Here is an 18,459-nt window from a genome sequence, read left to right as displayed (position 1 = left end):
AGAGAGAGAGAGAGGGGGAAGAGAGAATGCTGGCATGGCTGCTTCTAATGAGGCTAAGATTATGATACTATCAAGTGGTAAGTGAGGGTGGAGGGTTGGTTTAGCAGGCCCCAAACCACCATCGCATTTATAGATACATACACACACACACACACACACACAGACAAACATTCAGTTCACACACACACACACACATACACATACACACATTCGTTTCACACACACACACACACATGCTCTCACTCATCAGCCGAGAGCTCTCATTCTGCTCTTTTCTTCTCTGCGCTCTTCATTTTCTCCTCCTTCTGGGTCCTTCTTTCTGTTTTGGTGTTTACTTTCATCAGGGCTCGCCTAGGCTCACTTCTTCTAGAAGAAGCTTCTCTTTCTTGGAAGCCTGACGCCAAGAAACTTCAAGTTCAACCAAAGAAAAAAAAAAAAAGAAGAAAACTGATTCAAAAGTGCTGACCGTCCAATCAGAACGGATTGGGAAGAAAGAAAGAAAGAAAGAAAGAAAGAAAGAAAAAAACTAAACCTGGAAACATAATAACTGTCAAAAACAGAGAGAAACAAGAGAGAGAAGAAGAGAAAGTGAAGATCAAGATCAAGCAGTGGAAGGGAGTGGCTGATACTGTGACTTCACTGGTCACGTGACCCAGTCTCTGCCAATGGGAGGGCGTCACTGGAGAGTGGCAGGAGCATCGCGGGAGCTGTGACCTCAGATGGGAGACTGACAGGCCGTCGACAGTGGCGGGTGGGTGCACACCTGGACCTTCACAGGGCCTCCCTCAGACCACTCCAGAAACCAAGCCATTAGAGAAGAAACCACCGGCGGGAGAGAGAAAGAGAGAGAGAAAGAGAAAGAGAGACTCTGAGTAAGAAGGGGAAAGAGAGAGAGACAGAATTGAGGACAAGTGCTACCGAACAGGTGAGAACCCAACCACCATCCCACCCAAAACCGCTCAACGCGCCAATTTCTTCTTCGGTTTTAACCCCTTAAACACTATGTAGGCCCAACGGCAGTGCATGTTGTTTATGCCTAGAGTTCAAAGCAATTAATGCTAGGGTTGTTTAAGGGGTTAAATTACTCTCTCTTTCTCTCTCTCTCTCTTTCTCTCACTCTGCTACTGTCTCTCTCTCTCTCTCTTTCTCTTTTTCTCCCCCCATCTGGCCACTGCGCATATGCCGTTAGCAGGCTTGTGGGTAAAGATTCCTGTGGCGCTCTCGAAACCCCAAATTCTTGGTCGCAAGCAGCCAAGGAACTGCTGCAGCCACTTTTTTTTTTCTTTCTTTTCTTTCTTTCTTTCTTTCTTCCTTTCTTTCTTTCTTTCTCTCTCTCTCTCTATATCACTCTCTCTCTCTCCATTGCTCTTCATTTCTTCATCCTTCATTCTCATCTGCCACTCCATTCAACATTCAGGCTGAGGCTCCTCGAACTGTTGGGAGAGAGAGGGCAGGAGCACCACCAGCAGAAGCAGTGGCAGCAGCAGCAGCAGTAGTGGCAGCAGCGGCAGTGGCAGTGGCAGGCGTGCCGGATTTAGCCCTCCTTGATGCGACACATGGCGTCCAACAGCATCTTTGACTCTTTCACCAACTACCCCTCCTCTTTACTGCGAGGTAGGTCACCCATCGCTCTAGCGGCTCTGCTTGCAGCAAGTTGACAAGAGCTTTTTGAGAGAGTGTGGAGAGGGCAGTGAGGGCAGTGAGTGGCAGTGAGGGCAGAGAGTGGCAGGGTGGACTTTTTTGGTATCAGCGAGCTATATGCGGACATGGCCGTTGTTTTAATGTTAGAGGGTGGATCTATCTGTTTGTGTTTGTGTGTTTGTGTGCACTTTAAAGCTGTAAATTAAGCTGAATCTTAAAAAAAGAGCTTAAAAAAGTAGAGTATCTAAAAATGTGCACATGTGATCTGGTCTGGACACTTATGGTTAAGCCCACAGGCCTTATTGCTGAGTCATAACAGTGCATTTTAGACCATTTCCATTGGTTCACTCATCTAAAAATGCTAATCGAATGGTAGACCCTTGAACACTTTGATAATTTTTTTAATTGATGGTATTTGCATGGTTCTTCTTGGGTTCTTTACATGCTTTAAAGGTTCCTTAAACTTTTAAAGAGTTTAAAGGCCTGTAATGAAAAATATATATGGACATAACCTCAATTAGCATCAATGAACACATATACAACCAATACAGTGTTTGAATTGGGTCCCACTTTATAATAAGTGTCCTTAAGTACTATGTAGTTACACCGTAACAATCGTTGTAACTGTTGTAACATTGTAACTACTGATGAAGTACACATTGTTACAGATTAACTACAGAGGTACAGGTTATGTAGTTACACATGTGTATTAAGGTTGGTTTTTGACTTGTGTAAGTACACATTAAATTGTATTCATTAGCAATGTTTATTGCTCTACGAACTGTAACTGCATTGTTTTGCAGAATCATTTCAATCGTAATCATACCAACATTATTTATCACAACAATTTTGAAGATAAAATACTGTCTTAAGACTTGTGCATCTCATTAACTTTCAAAGAATCAATCATTGGATTGTTCTTTACAGAACCAATTGATTTTTTAATGGGATTTGGCGCCACTCTGAGCAGCAAAAAAACTTCTGTCGCTTCTTTTTGACAACAAAAGCTGAACTCATTCTGCTTTCATGCACATCCTTTTTTAAGTTTTTGGTTCGCAGGTGTATCGTACAGCTTCCTCCCTTTCGCTGTTTTCTCTTTATTTTATCGAGCCCCAGATGTACCTTTACATCATGCATATATAGTACATTATAGAGAGCAATCATTTAGTCAGGCAAATTTAAAACTATTGTTGTTATAACATAGAACTCTTGTCTTTGTTTGCGCACATATCTTGCAAGGGATGCTTCAATATAGAACCCTTTATTCAAAAAACCAAGACATTTTAAGTATAATATACCAATAAACATGCTTTTTTTAGGTTTTGTACAGAATGGGCTCTTTAGGTCACTTCAACATTGGCCCACCTTCCACTATAATCACTATAACTCTATAAGGATACTAATAAAACTATAATAGCGACGTTCTTTTGCCATTCATCTGTGTTTTTTTTTTTTTTTTTTTTTGGGTTGTAACGCTGATGTCTAGTAATGTCTAGTAATGGCCTCCCCCGACGCCCCGTGCATTATCGGCACAAGCGCTTTCAAACAGAACATGGGTGGCACCACCTAGACCAACCTTTACTGGAACTCAGAAACCATAAAACAAAACCAGTCCACTTCTCCTGCACTTACTCCCCACGGCGAGCGTACTCTCGCTGCCTTTTTGTGGTCAGTGGGCCTTCAGGGCGAGAGCACTAGGCTGTATATTGCCGTCTAGATGCTTCCTCAGAAAGGGCCATTTGTTACTGCAGCGATTGTGACAAATGAGCTTCTAATAGGTCGAAGAACCTGGATGTGCTAACTTAAATCAACAGAACTATTCAAAGTGCCTGATTTTGCAGGTTTTATTGATTTAATATTGATTTTCTGTTGATTTGCACAGTGTTGGTTTGCTTGCGCAGCGTTTAATGTGTAGAAATCAAATTATCTCTGTTGTTTTACTAAATATACAGGATACAAAATATACATCTCTGGAAAAAAATTAAAAGACCACTTTAAGTTTATGAATCAGTTTCTCTGATTTTGCTATTTATAGGTTTGTGTTTAAATAAAACGAACTGAAATGTGGCAGAAATAACAAAAAAAAGATGCAGAGCTTTCAGACCTCAAATAATGCAAAGAAAACAAGTTCATATTCATAAAGGTTTAAGAGTTCAGAAATCAATATTTGGTGGAATAACCCTGGTTTTAAGTCAAGTTTCCTGCATCTTGCCATGTTCTCCTCCACCAGTCTTACACACTGCTTTTGGAACATTATGCCGCTCCTGGTGCAAAACTTTAAGCAGTTCAGCTTGATTTGATAGCTTGTGATCATCTATCTTTTTTTTATTATTATATTCAAGTGGTTTTAAATTTGGTAAAATCAAAGAAACGCATAAATTTTAAGTGGTCTCTTATTTTTTTCCAGACCTGTATGTATTAATAAAAGCACTTTAATGTGACGATTCGTTTGGATAATTTTGGTAAATTTCTAAAGCTGTCTACAGTTTTCATTTGCAATCCAAAGCTATTAAAGAATAGATGACATGTCAACCAAATAAACTGAAGCAATGATAAAACTTCTTAAATTAAAGTCTTATTTTGCTTATTTTGCCACGACAACAATTAATAAGCTAATATGCTTTTAATATGGCGAACAACCTGAACCTGCTTACTTACAAGTATCTAAATGGAATTACCAACAGGTTAAATTTTAGCAGGTTTTTATTGGTTCTATATTGATTTGCTATGTTATCACTGTTGTTTTACAAGCCTACAAAAAAAAACTATAAAAGAATAGACTGAATTTTAATCTAAAATTGAAAAAATCTTAAAGGCGTTCAGGTTTTTCATTTCGCAAACTAATAATGATGTTTCAACAAATTAAAACAATAATAAAACACCTGCTATTATATGTGCAAAAATAAACACATAATCGATTCAAACATTTTAGAATCTGTCTCTTAAATCTGCAATTTTTAAATTTCTCCCCTTGTTTCTATGCCACCCTGCTTTTGCCGTAGCTAAAACTTAAACTAAGCGTTAAATACTTATGAAATATTGTGGATTGTCTTACACAAGCACCACAAAAGTGCCTTGTAAGAGGTGGTCAACAATGCCAAAGTTTTGGTGTCGAAAGATGATAACCATAGTCTACAGTCGCGGTATTGCGAGACGTCTACGATAACGACACGTCTGCGGCTATTCTGTACCTTTTTTTAAAAAAGGCTATATACATATAAGATGGCCTGTACCAAAATCTAAAACCTGACCTAGGATCTGTGTTGGTGTTCAGACGGTTGGTGGGAACGTTGATATGTTGCACCCTGAACTGTAGAGCTGAGCTGAGAGGGGAAAGACGTAGATGCAAATCATTATTCAGCTAGTGGCCAAAATAAAACTGATTTTGAAACTGTTTTCTGTTTAGATATTAGCAGACAAATCAGTTTTAGTTTGAACAGATTGAGTACAGATAATAAAGAATTAAAACCGTGCAAAATCATAAAATCATCCATACGAAATTTTTTTAACCGATAAATGCAGGATTTATGACATCATCTGTAGCTTTACGAACATTGCTCTTCAACACAAGCAATGCACTGATTGGTTCACACAGTTTTCTTTATTATATATGAAAGTCCTTCAAAATACTCTAAAAACATTGGAAATAATTACTAAGAATTCATAGTTTTCTTCATTAAATACATTAAATATCCTACAATAAGCAACTGTATCCCAATTCTGCCTGTGAAGTTGTGCAACCCTCATTCATTTAAATTCAGCTTAATCTTGTATTTAATGCAGATGCATTTACTTTTAGTGTTATTTAGCATTTTAGCTCTTCCAACGAAAAAAAAACATTAGCCACACATCAGCCGTTTTAATGGAGAAATTAAATATTTTCTTTACTATTGTTACTAAGTTTGTTCTCTAAAAAAAGTAATGAATTCATTTAAATATAAGTCCCATAAAACATGTTTTTTACATTATTATGTCATTAAAATATGCCTGTTTTTGCTTTATATTTCTTCATTCATGCAGGTGATTAGTATAAAATAACTTACGATAGAAAATAAAATAACTGATTTCCTAAAAGCGAGAGAACTTTGATATACGGTTATTCCTTGGATGGGCTCAGTTGCATGTTGTTTCTGATTAAATGGTTAAATGATTAATGCTATTAATTTCCCTTTCTGCAATCCAAGACTATAAAAGAATACACTAAATTTCGCCCAAAAATCGAAATTTCTTAAAGGCTTTCAGTTTGTTTTGTGTCGCAAGCTAAAAAAAAGGAAATAACTGAGAAATGGTTGATACAAGTTTTTTTTTTTGTTGTTTCACTGAAAGGCTCAACTAATAAATAAAGAACGTGTTAGTACATGAATTTGAACTGGATTAGTTAATTATCTGGTCAAATCATTTAGTTAACCATCCAGTGAATAACCATACATCAATCATCAATAAATCTCTTTTTTTTACATTATAAAATTAAATGATGCTTATTTTTGCTTTATATTTCTTCATTCATGCAGGTGCTTAGTATAAAATAACTTACGATAGAAAAGAAAATAACTGATTTCTCCTAAAAGCGACAGAAGTTTGATATATGGTTATAAATATGTGGTTGTAAATGATTAATGTTATTAATTTCCCTTTCTGCAATCCAAAACTATAAATGAATACACAAACTTTTGACCAAAAATCGAAAATTCTTAAAGGCTTTCAGTTTTTTGGTTTGGCAAACTTAAAAAAAAGGAAATAACTGAGAAATGGTTGATACAAGTTTCTTTTTTTTCACTGGAAAGGCCTGACTAATAAATAAAGAACGTGTTATTACATGAATTTGAGCTGGAGTATAAAATAACTGATTTCTCCTAAAAGCGAGGGAAGTCTGATCTGTGGTTATCGGTTGGAAGGGCTCATTTGCGTGTTGTTTTTGATTAAACGATTAAATGGTTAATGTCATTCATTATCCCTCCTGTTTATCTCTTGAATTGGACGTAAGAAGCCCTGAATAAGCTGAGCGTGTCGTTCTGGATCTCGCAGAGTCGACTGTGTTCAGCAGCAGGAGCCAGATGTCACTTCCCCACGTGTCAGTAGCTCAAACACAAAGGGTTTACATTAGTAATCTGTTGCTAAACTCCTGACATGGCGTTTTAATGGGGGGAATCAGAACACGACTCTCAGGGGTCATTAATCTAGCGCGGGACACGAGCGCTGTTCCTCACTTCCTGTCTGCGTTACAGCGACATCCAGATGAACAGAGAAACAGAGAAGGAGGAGAAAAAAAAAGAAAAGAATGACAGAAGAAAAGAGAGAAAAGTTGAAAAATCCCCTCGGCTCGACCGCGGCGAGGTTCGGTTAATAAGACACAGACTCGGGAGAAGTAGTACCAACCCCAAATTGTTTGCAGAGTAGTTCTTTTTTTTTCTTCTTCTTCTTCTTCTTTCTTTTTCTTTTTTCTCCGAGCTCCCAGGCTGCCCTTGCAGAGGGAAAGTCACGACTGCTCACCCACTCACACTCACACACTTACACTTAAACACACACACACACACACACAGTTCACACACTTTTATAGCTGTGCTGGTTCGTCCTCGGTCATGCAAGGATGACTGCTATTTGTGCTGCAGCAGCGTGATTTAAAAAATTCATTTTCTTCTTTAATAAAAGGCAAGAAAAGATAAAAGTGCAAAAGTGCAAAATGTAGAAAATGACTTTTAAATGTTTACTAAAACAAATTTAAAATGTATTTGGTGTGGCGCAGTGGATAACACCACCATCTGCTTGTGAGCTACTTCCTCATGTGGGAAACTGGGGTTCAATTCCCAATATGGGGGACTACTGCATACTGTTATACATCAATAACCGTCCTTGGGCAAGACTCCTAATGCTACATTGTCCAAAGTCTGTAGTAGGAATAGCCTTGTAAGTTGCTCTGGATAAGAGCGTCAGCTAAAAATGCCATAAATAAAAAAAAGTAAATAAAACTGTTTTTAAGGATTTTTATAGAACAATATTTAATATTTAAAGTTCATCATAGACAAAGCATTTAATAAAGCCAATATATTGTCATGGTGCTATGGCAACCCCTTCTTTTACAGTACTATAAGTTCTAGGTATTAACCAGGTATCTGTGAGGTACAAACTCTGAAGTACTAAGTAATTATTTTGGGTAACAAGATGGTAAGTACTATGTATGCATATGACCATTGACAATTTCTTAAAATCATGCAAAGCTAAAATGTTTAATTGTACTATGTATGATTACCTTCGCTGTTACAATGAGTGGCTCTAATAAACAACACTTATACAATTATTATTGATAAGTATTTATCAATTTTTTCTTTAATAATTGGCTAATAAAGAGAGTGCAACAGTACAAAAGATTAGCAGGGTTTGTAATCAAAATGTACCCAATGACACAGTGGCATGTAGGAGTTTTCTGACAATATATTGCCCTAAAAATATAAGCTAAGATAAAATAGATCATCTGTAATTAATCCGACAGAGTAGAAATTCACTGAAACATTACTGAAGCAAATGAATACAGTAGCAAGACACTAAAATACAGAAAGAGTTAACAAACTCAATGTCAACGATTAAAAACGTGTAAAATCTGCTTGTTTGTGTAAATGCCCTTAGCAAAAACTCAAAACTAAGGTCATGTTCATATATTTAGTGTGCACTAATATTTATCATGAAATGACTAATACAGACAAAATAAAAAAGCGAAATTAAATTATTCATAAAGTTAAAGACAACAGAAAGAAACAATTTCTGAAACTGTTCTCATTACAAAAATGTTAGTTGGTTCAATAGACGACAAAAAAATACAGAACTTCTCAATTTCCTCCCTTTCAATATGTTCTCCTTAATTAAACATTCTCCCACATGCCTCAAAACTGCTGTCAAAACTGAGTCTTGATTATTTTTCTTGTCAAAAAAAAAAAAAAAGTCGCAGAATTTTTCACAGCGAGGCTCTGGGTGAAAATATTCTTTGGTAAAATTTCTGTGGTCGACAGAAAACTGACTGGCAGACGACATCTAAGGCCCAGCGTAAATGTCTGCCATAATCACCATTGGAAATCATTAGCGAGTATGTCATGCTATATCCTTTTTCAGCTGGATTGTTCAGCCCAGAAAACTCAAACCGAGGGTAGAGAACTGCTCGAGAAGCCAAAGGCCAATAACTCCTCCACTCGCGAGCGTTTCACATGTGAACCACCTCAAGGAAGTCGAATCCCCCGGTGGTTAGCGTAGCGCTGTGTCTGAAACAGACCAATAAATGTGGTTTTATTCATTCAAATCAAAATTGATTTGAGATTAATCTGCAGAAATGAAAGTCAGTACCAGAGTTTGTGTCAGAATTTGTAAACTGCTTTAATTAGGATTGTTTTGTGTTTTTACACAAGCAACAGAGGCTGTTTGGTTTCTCTGTTGCTGAGAAGAACCTGAAATGCTTTGCTGAAATAGTTATTCAAGATATTGTAGTTCAAATTAAAGCTGTTTATAACTTCCTTTACTAAGGATTACTTGAAGAACCAAGTCTTTAAAAGTTTACCAAAATGAATGTATATAAATGTGTTTTAATGGGGTTTTATAGAGCAACATTTAATAGTTTCTACATCACAGGAAAAATATAATTTATTATTTATATATATATATACACATATAAAGGAGTTTATTAATGGTTGTTATTTAGGTTATAAGCCATTAATAAGCAGTTATAACACATAAAAGGAAGGGAAACAGTGGCCTGTTGTACACACTAATAGTGATTCCACGTTCATTTATACTGTTAAATATCAGACCTTACTAGATGCTTAACTCACTTCTGTTAGTAATTTTTTATTCATTTAACTATAATAAAATATTAAATGACTAAACTGACTTTATATATTTTTTAATTAGATATGATAAAAAGTAATTGTAGTAATTATCACTGCTGTTCTTTCTATTTGTGTGTTGTAAGTGCGTATTAATGTTTTAATGAAAGCAGTGTTTTCTCAGTTCTTCTTCGAGTACATGGCAGATAGGTTGTTTGCATTTAGTAAAACAGTGCTGCCAGTGGATGGGAGCTGTAGTGAATGAATATAAATATAAATATGAATGAAGTGTCATAGGGTTCACTTTTAGTCATTATTTGGCTTTCTGAAGAGTGACTTATGGACGTCAACAATTAGTTATTTTCCACTATAGTTTTTCTCTTTTTTTTTTCTTTATAGGACCAATAAAATCAGTAGTTTGCTGTTCTGAATGTCAGCATTTACAAGTCTATAGTTGTTAAAAAGCATTGAGCATGATTTTATCTCAGATAGATGAGGTTTCAATAAGCTTTGTAAGTATTCCTTGCCATGAAAGGCTTTTGCAGGTGTTTTGTTATGTGAGCTAATATTTAAACTAGCAAACATTTTTAACATTTAGCAAGTTAGCAACTGGTGGACGGGCTGTTTAGAATGAGCTAAAACAGTCACCCTTATTTGACAGTTGCAGGCTATTGGAGAGAGAGAGAGCGAGTGAGCATCATGCATGTGTGTGTATATATAAATATATATATATATATATATATATATATATATATATATATATATATATATATATAAGAATGTGTGTGTGTGTGTGTATGTGTGAGTGTGTGTGTGTGTTTGTTTTAGCGTGCTAATCTGATGCAGACCCTGTTTGCTTCTGCTGCTCACCAGAAACCACAATGAGGTCACACCTGCTGCTCTGGAACAACAGCTTATTAATGCTCCTCTACACACAGTTTCACACACTCGCATACTTACACACACATATTCATGACAAATAAATCAGTATTTACACATAATTCTAATGGGGCAGAGCTAAAAAATTACATTTCGGTATTTCCTAAATTCTTGACATTCAAAATTTATGTCCAAAATGAATCAAAAGCACTTCATGTGCTAATGTGACAAATTATTCCACCAAGAAAATAATTGTGTAATAAAAATAATCTCTTATTAGTAGTGTTTTAACAGTAAACTGGTCATTTTTAAACTTAAAAAAAAGTTAAAACTTAACCCCCCAGGGAGTAAGCTGTGCTTTAGCCTGGTTAGCTCTTAGCAGACTCTTTCACTTTTACAGATAAGCAAGATGGAGATGAGCTCAAAAAAAAAAAAATACAGCTCTGGCAAAAATTGAGACCATTCCAGTTTCTGAATCAGTTCCTCTGATTTTGCTATTTATAGGTTTATGTTTGAGTAAAATGAACATAGCTGTTTCATTCTACAAACTTCAGACAACATTTCTCCTAAATTCCACACCAAAAATAGCCATTTAGAGCATTTATTTGCAAAACAAAGTTTTAAGAGTTCAGAAATGAATATTTGGTTGTATAACCAAAAACCAAATGTTTTTTAATTACAGTTTTCATGCATCTTGGCATCATGTTCTCCTCCACCAGTCTTACACACTGCTTTTGGATAACTTTATGCTGCTTTACTCCTGGTTCAAAAATTCAAGCAGTTCAGCTTGGTTTGATGGCTTGTGATTATTTATCTTCTTCTTGATTATATTTCAGAGTTTTTTTATTTGGTAAAATAAAAAAAAATCATCATTTTAAAGTGGCCTCTTACTTTTTTTTCAGAGCTGTATATGTGAGTTATGCTGTTCTGTTATCATTATCATTATGTAGAAGTGCTTTACGCGCTTTAAAGGCTGTTTAAAAACAGCCGCACCACACGTCGTTTTCTGAAACGTTCATTAGGTTCATCTACTGCATGACTTCAGATGACCCTTTTTATCAGGTTTATTTTGAAGCGTTTGTTCCGCCTACACAGTGTGTGAGTAAACTGGGACATGAGGTGAGGTGCATGGTGGGTAGCCGGTTTGAAGCAGCCGCAGTGTGTGACCGAGTCTGGGAGCCTCTAGCGGTTATGTGGTATAGAGGCTGAGAGACGGCTGGAGCGCTCGAGCTTTAAGGAAATAACTGTAGTAAACATGTCGAGGTTCCTGCAGAGACTCGTTCCTCCTTTTGCAGCTTCTTATTCATCTTCATGTTGCCTTGGTGAATATAAGAATGCTATCAGACAAACAGAAGGACGTAAATAGGTAGATGGATGGATGGATGGATGGATGGATAGACAGATAAACAGATAATTAAGTATATAGATAGGCAATTAGGTAGGTCACCATAAACAGCAATAACACTTGTATAAATAACAATACTGGTATTGTTGTATAAATAAAAAATACTGTATATAAATAATGTTAACAGAATAGATTATTATAAATAAATAAATAAATATCCAAAATAAATATCTTGCAGTGAACACACTCAAGTTGTTGCTTGAGCGTTCATGTTTTAATAGTCCAATGGCTTTTTAATTTGTTATTCCATAGATAGATAGATAGATAGATAGATAGATAGATAGATAGATAGATAGATAGATAGATAGATAGATAGATAGATAGATAGATAGATAGATAGATAGATAGATAGATAGATAGATAGATAGATAGATAGATAGCATTCATTTGATAATACATACATTCATTTGTGAGTCTCTATCTTTTCATGCATCTTGGCATCATGTTCTCCTCCACCAGTCTTACACACTGCTTTTGGATAACTTTATGCGTTTACTCCTGGTGCAAAAATTCAAGCAGTTCTTGATTATATTCCAGAGTTTTTTATTTTTTTATTTAGTAAAATCAAAGAAAGATGTTATGATATACACTCACAAATGAATGTGAATGAAAGTGTTGTACACAGTATCAAAAGAGTGGTGGAAATTAAAGGACCATTAATGATTATATTTGCTGTAGTAACTCATACAATTTTCAGGATGTATCATCAGATATTATGGAAACATGCTGAGTTAAAGTGCTGTCATCTCTTGTCAGCAGAGCTGCAGCCAGTATTTTCTTATTTGAACTCTGTGGCAGTTCACGGAAATCTGTGTAGGTTGCGGTCTCCAAATCTGCCCACCTCCATCCCCCCAGCCCCATTTCCAGGCTCAGGGTTGCCAGGTAATGACAACAGCCTGCAAACAGTTGCAAGCGGCTGCCATGGAAACGATGAGCTGGATATTTTTTTCGGCTGAACAGGTAATCACTGAGCTTCAGTAAGGTTTTTAACCATATCTGGGAAATGTATCACCACCACTAGTGAGGTAGAGATGGACATATATTCACATATATATTCACTGATCAGCTACAGAGTAAGACTTCCTGTGTCAGTCTTACATTAGAGGGGGAGGAGTTGGTTGGGCACAAAACTCTTACCATTGTTTGGAAATAGGACTTCTGTATCCATTTCACACATTCACTCACATTTTTTATTACTGATTGTTCCTTTAATGCATTAAATTAACAAGTTCTTATTAAGGTCCAAACAGAGTAAAGATGAGTTTTAGATTAGTGTGATTTGGACGTCTTGACAAAAACGAAACACACAAAATGAGTCAGAATGCTCGTACAGTCCCCGTGTTGCGCTGACATTGAAACTGGTGACTAAATAAAGGAGGGCAGGGAATGAGGAACATTTTCCCATGAGCTAATGATTCTGATTATGCATATTAGTACAAAATGTAAATATTTTTACTATTACTATCGTTAGCTTATGATTTGGATTGAACTGTAGGACAACTTCAGTCAACATAAAATACCTCCAGACTTCATAGTGTGTGATAAATACAGCACATCCGTATACCAGCTGAAGTTTCTAACCCTTCATTTAATGTATTCCACATTTTTCTACTTTCATTTTTTGGATTATAGTGAGATTTATGGCGTTTAAATGACTCAGAGTAGTAGAGTTGAAGCTCTTTGGTCGCAGAGCTCAACGGCTCAGAGATTGAATTATGACTCAGCTATTGATGGGTTATCATTATAGCATCATCTCCAGTTCTAACGCATCAATTTCCATTTCCATTTTGGTGCTTCGTGAGAAATGAATAGGCAGTGTGAGCTATAGACGTCTCCATTTATAGTCACGGCTGATTGGAGTCAGCGAGAGGGGATGACTTAATTGGCTTTGGAAGGATTTGATGAGTTGGACTGCTGATACACATTTACTGAGTTTAGGAATGAATGGACTACCACAATACTTTAGGACTCGTTTTTTTTGGGGGGGGAAATTTGGTCAAACTCTAGACTCAAATTTTAGGATACGCTTATTAAACTTTATACGCAATATGTGTTACTTAACATTGAGCTGTGGAGCCATGGAACTGTGCTTTCTGGAATAATGGTGCAACATTCAATACTTTGAGAATGAGTTGGGGAGCTGGGGATGAGATGTGGCATTTGTCCATATAGTGTTTTTCAGTTGCTATCTTAGCTTTTTATAGGTAAAACTTTACAATGAAAGTAGATTAATTAACAATACTCACAGCAGAATGGCTCAAATAATGATAAAGTGGCACAAGGTAAGACATTATTAATTAAATAAAGTCTTAATTCATTATTATTTACAACATTCCTAAGCATTAAAATTCAATCATGTTGAATAATGTCTTTACTAGTGTCAATTAGTAATTAGTTGAGACATTACTTGACCATTTAACAATGTTTAGTACTTTCTAATACTGTTTTTGCAACTCTTGTAAACTATCTTTTTCTACAACTGTCCAATCAGTGTGTGCTTTATTTTTATTATACTTCTTTACTTTTATGTGAATTTTAATTGATTTATTAAGTTGTGGACGAGGCTAGCCTATGCCCAATTTAACTGGGTGAACAGTGCACCCCATAATGCCCAAAGAAATAGTTTTTGCTTGTTGTTTTCTTGTTTTTCTTAATGTCTTAATATAACCTCACTTTCTTACTATATAGTAGAATAAGATTTAAAACTAATTTCTGTGAATATAAAAAAAACATTTATAATAGCAAAGGGAAACTAACTGGTGAAATGAGGCCAAGGGAGATACTGCAACCAGCCAGTAGAGGCACTAGACCTGTGGCGGCTTCTCTTTCGAGAGTCTATTCATGCTTTAAACATTTTTTTTTTGTAATGACAATCACAGCAAGACTTTTATAAAGCTATTCTTAAACACATTCTGGTAACTGCATCCAAACATTTCCAAATATTTCCAAAATAATAAACAGTTAGATAAAGACTTTTGAGTTTAGCACAACTGGTTTGACAATCATTTACTGGTGTTGTTTTATGGTTAATCTAAACAAAATATGTCCCAATTGTCATTTATAGTGAAAACAATCTATAAAAACATATTATGCAATATTTCATGCATCCAAACCCCCATAAAACACAACTACATATATATGTTAGACCGTACTGTGGGACATTAACAGATTAACAGATAGAAGAATGCTACTGCTTTTACTACAGACAGCCATCTAGGATTCTGAACTTGGGGTTGGTTGCCCAGTTGGAAATCTGACTCATGAAGACGTTCCACGTGAAATTTCCCACTTGGAACTCGGAAATTCCGACATCTGAATTGAAATGGAAACCAGCTTTAAAGCGGGGTAAACGCTGAACGTGAGAAACTTTGATAACTTCCTCCTGAAAAAGCAGTAAATGTACTAAGCTGGCTTGATTTGACTTTCAGTACAAATAGTTGAAGCCAACCGTGTTTTCAGTTCCAGTCTTTCTCTGGGCATCTGAAAAGCCTTTCTCACGATTCGGACTGAGAGCGAGCAGAACTTCACAGAGCTCCAGAATACCAGTCCGCCGATCTGCCAGCACTGGAAGTAGTTTACCCACTGTAAAACTACACTGGCTTCAGTTTATTAATCTCATAAACACATGGTTCGTGCTGCTCTAAATTGTCGCATCACTTCGCTGGAGCCGATTCAAAGGCTTTGCGCTGTTTGCTCCTTTGCCTCCTGCCCCAGAAACATCAGGATCAACTACGAGCTCCGAAATCTGTAACCAGATATTAAGAGTTTCTCGATATTGGACAGAAGGGAAGCTAATAAGAAGCGCATGCGGCGACGGCGGAGGGTCCCGCTGCTGGGTCCCGCTGCTGGCTCTCATTTAGCCCAATATCATTTGAATTTGAAAGGCGCTGCACGGGCGGGCCTGGAGCTGATTAGCGGTGTAAACGCTGGGAGGGAGGAGGAGGGGGTCTGTTTACTGGGTTTGTTCTGTCTGCTCGTTTGCAGCCGTCTGTCCGACGCTGTCTGCACAGCGCAGATTCTTTGAAGGTGGGCAGCCGGTAACAGACCGAAAAGAGAGAGAGAGAATCATGATATTGAAGCTTTTCGCATGGGGGGCCTGAACTCAGCCCTGTACTGGGATTTACCTGCTCAAATACACCTGGATCCACTCAGCAGATTGATATAATAATGAAAATTCTTGGGATTAGTCGATGTGTTGAAGGAAAAATAACTAATCTGTGCTCAACATCAAATCGTTTTGTAGGACTGAGTTGCAGTTGCATCTTCTTTTTAATGCATATCATATGTTTTCAAAATATATTAGTATTGGCTTGAAATGTGCCAATAAAAAGTCACATACTTTATATATCTTAATCTCACTTAATTAATCATGGGTGTAATTTGGGCGTAACGCCATTCCCTCTGACTTTGGTGGATTGGTATTTTAACAGCGCAATGCTTCTGCACTTCTCGGCATAGGAAACTGACCTGCTCATTCATGCTGTGAAGTAGCTTCTTTCATACGTTCCTGGTAGATCTTAGTTGAAACACTGCTAAAGTCGTAACTTTTTTAAGCTGTTTAAAATTAAAACACTTTCTATATAGAACATAGAAGTTTCTTATAAAGATCAGCTAATGTGTGAAGGCTTACAAAGCTGTGAAATGGGTTTATTTTAAAGGTGTAATTTTAAAGCTATAAACCATTTATTTCTTGCTCTTTTATAAAGTATGAAAAATCACTCTGAGTTGAGTAGGCATGCTGCATGTTTTTTCTACCTCCCCATTGACTGTATTAGCCAATAAAGAACACTGACAGAAAAACGAATTAGGAAATTAGGAAAAGCCCCTGGACTGACATCAACCTGTAATTTCGAATTGATGGTTTCGCTCAACTTGGCTTGACTAACTAAACTAAAACAGCCAAAAGCACAAAAAACAGCACACATGGCATTCATTCATTTATACTAGAGACACCACACATTTTTTTAAAGAGAACTTTATTCACTTAACCCTTGTGTGGTGTTCGGATCTGAGGGACCCTTTTAAATTTTTCATCAAATGATCCAAAAAAATATTTTTTCTAACTCAAACTCATTGGCATTGGCTCATTTTTTTGTGAAAAACATATATCAAAACACATTTATATTACATACAGTATGTTTGGCCAGGGGTTGATAAACATTGCTTCATTTGTAAATTTGAAACTAAACAAGTTTTCTACTCATATCTTGAGTTTAATTCATTTTCTTTTACATTTTATTAAAAACTAATAAAAAGAGTAGCACTTTTTAAAAGGGCAAATATTAACCATGTAAGCTGTTTATATTGCTTGCAGTTTAGGTAAAGTGAGCATGTGTAAAGCATTTTAATGTAAAATTGCTTAATTTTGCTGAATTAAAGACAAGTAACAAAGTAAACGAGTAACAAAAATATGAACACCACACAAGGGTTAAGTCTCTGCTACATTATTTCTCCAAATAATTTAATATTCTAGAAAAAAAACATACAATACAATTATAATACCATTGTACTAAATTGATCTAGATAGTGAGCTACGAGTTTTGTGCTGGAGAGGTAATATAAGAGAGATAAAGAGTTTTTGAAAGGACTTAAAGTTAAAGTTGTCTTTTGTTTGAAGAGCTGAGCTGAATGTAAGCGACTGAGTTCATCCAGAGTTAGCTGAATGTTAGACGCTGGGGTGTGTGATTGTGTGTGACAGCTGTGAAGGAAACCCAACTCAGAGAGGGTATGCTAAGCACATTACCACAGAATTCACTAAAACACACACACACACACACACACACTGTACTGTATATAGACAGACAAATAGATAGACAGACACACATACACAGACTTTGAAAAAAGACTGTTGTGTAATTATTACGAGTGAAACGACTGGAATGACAGACTAAAATGCCCTCACACTTTGAGCGCAAATGTCAACAGGATTTATAATGTCTAGACACGCTATTTTGGAGAGATTCTCTTCAGAGTGGAGTGGCGAAGAGAAAGGCTGGAAAGTATTCACGAGGATACGCTCAACATCGTTGGCGTCATCGGTGGAAATGATTGAAAAATGTGATTTCTGCCCATTTCTGTGTCAGTTACAGTACACAGATCTCAAATCGCTCTGGTTTAGACTGTTTCGGTGAGTCACAGACTGTGATGGCTGGTTGAAATCTTGTAGTAATTGATAATCGTTCGTTTTAACTTGTCTTAACGACATTAATTAAGCCCATGCAGCTCTAATGCTTTAGTCTCCATGACCTCATCGACTTTTGTTACATATTCAGATAAACACATTACGATCAGACCTAGTGTGTGGCACAGTGAGGTATTGTTACTGTATATACAGTGCCTTGCAAAAGTATTCGGCCCCTTGAGATGTTTAAAGCTTGGGAAATCTTTTTGTATCCAAATCCAGCTTTAAAAAGTTCTTCACAACAGTATTTGGACCTGCCAGTGTGTTCCTTGGTCTTCATGATGCTCTATGCATAGCTTTAAACAGAACTCTGAGACTATCACAGAGCAGGAGCATTTATATAGAGACTTGATCACACACAGGTGGATTCTATTTATCATCATCAGTCATTTAGAGATCCTCACTGAACTTCTGGAGTGAGTTTGCTTCACCGAAAGTAAAGTAAATGGGCTGAATAATATTGCACGCCCCACTTTTTATTTTTATAAAAAAAAAATCCAACTTCATGATTTACTTTACAATTGTGTCTTCACCAAAAAGTAAAATTT

General features: G+C 36.4%; 1 protein-coding gene across 1 annotated transcript in view; it reads left to right on the top strand.

Moving 5' to 3' along the window:
* The first annotated feature begins 698 nt into the window (after positions 1 to 698).
* The window catches only part of runx3 (RUNX family transcription factor 3), an 88,165-nt gene continuing 70,404 nt past the window's right edge, over positions 699 to 18,459 (top strand). Inside the window, exons 1-2 of the mRNA XM_007238564.3 lie at positions 699 to 925; positions 1,418 to 1,614. Of these exons, the coding sequence (XP_007238626.3) occupies positions 1,548 to 1,614 (67 nt within the window). The 5' untranslated portion in view covers positions 699 to 925; positions 1,418 to 1,547. The remainder of the gene's footprint in view (positions 926 to 1,417; positions 1,615 to 18,459) is intronic.

The sequence above is a fragment of the Astyanax mexicanus genome, chromosome 7 (assembly GCF_023375975.1).
Source record: "Astyanax mexicanus isolate ESR-SI-001 chromosome 7, AstMex3_surface, whole genome shotgun sequence".
NCBI lineage: Eukaryota > Metazoa > Chordata > Actinopteri > Characiformes > Acestrorhamphidae > Astyanax > Astyanax mexicanus.
The sequence above is the reverse complement of the archived record's forward strand: the minus strand, read 5'-3'. Positions and strand labels throughout refer to the sequence as shown.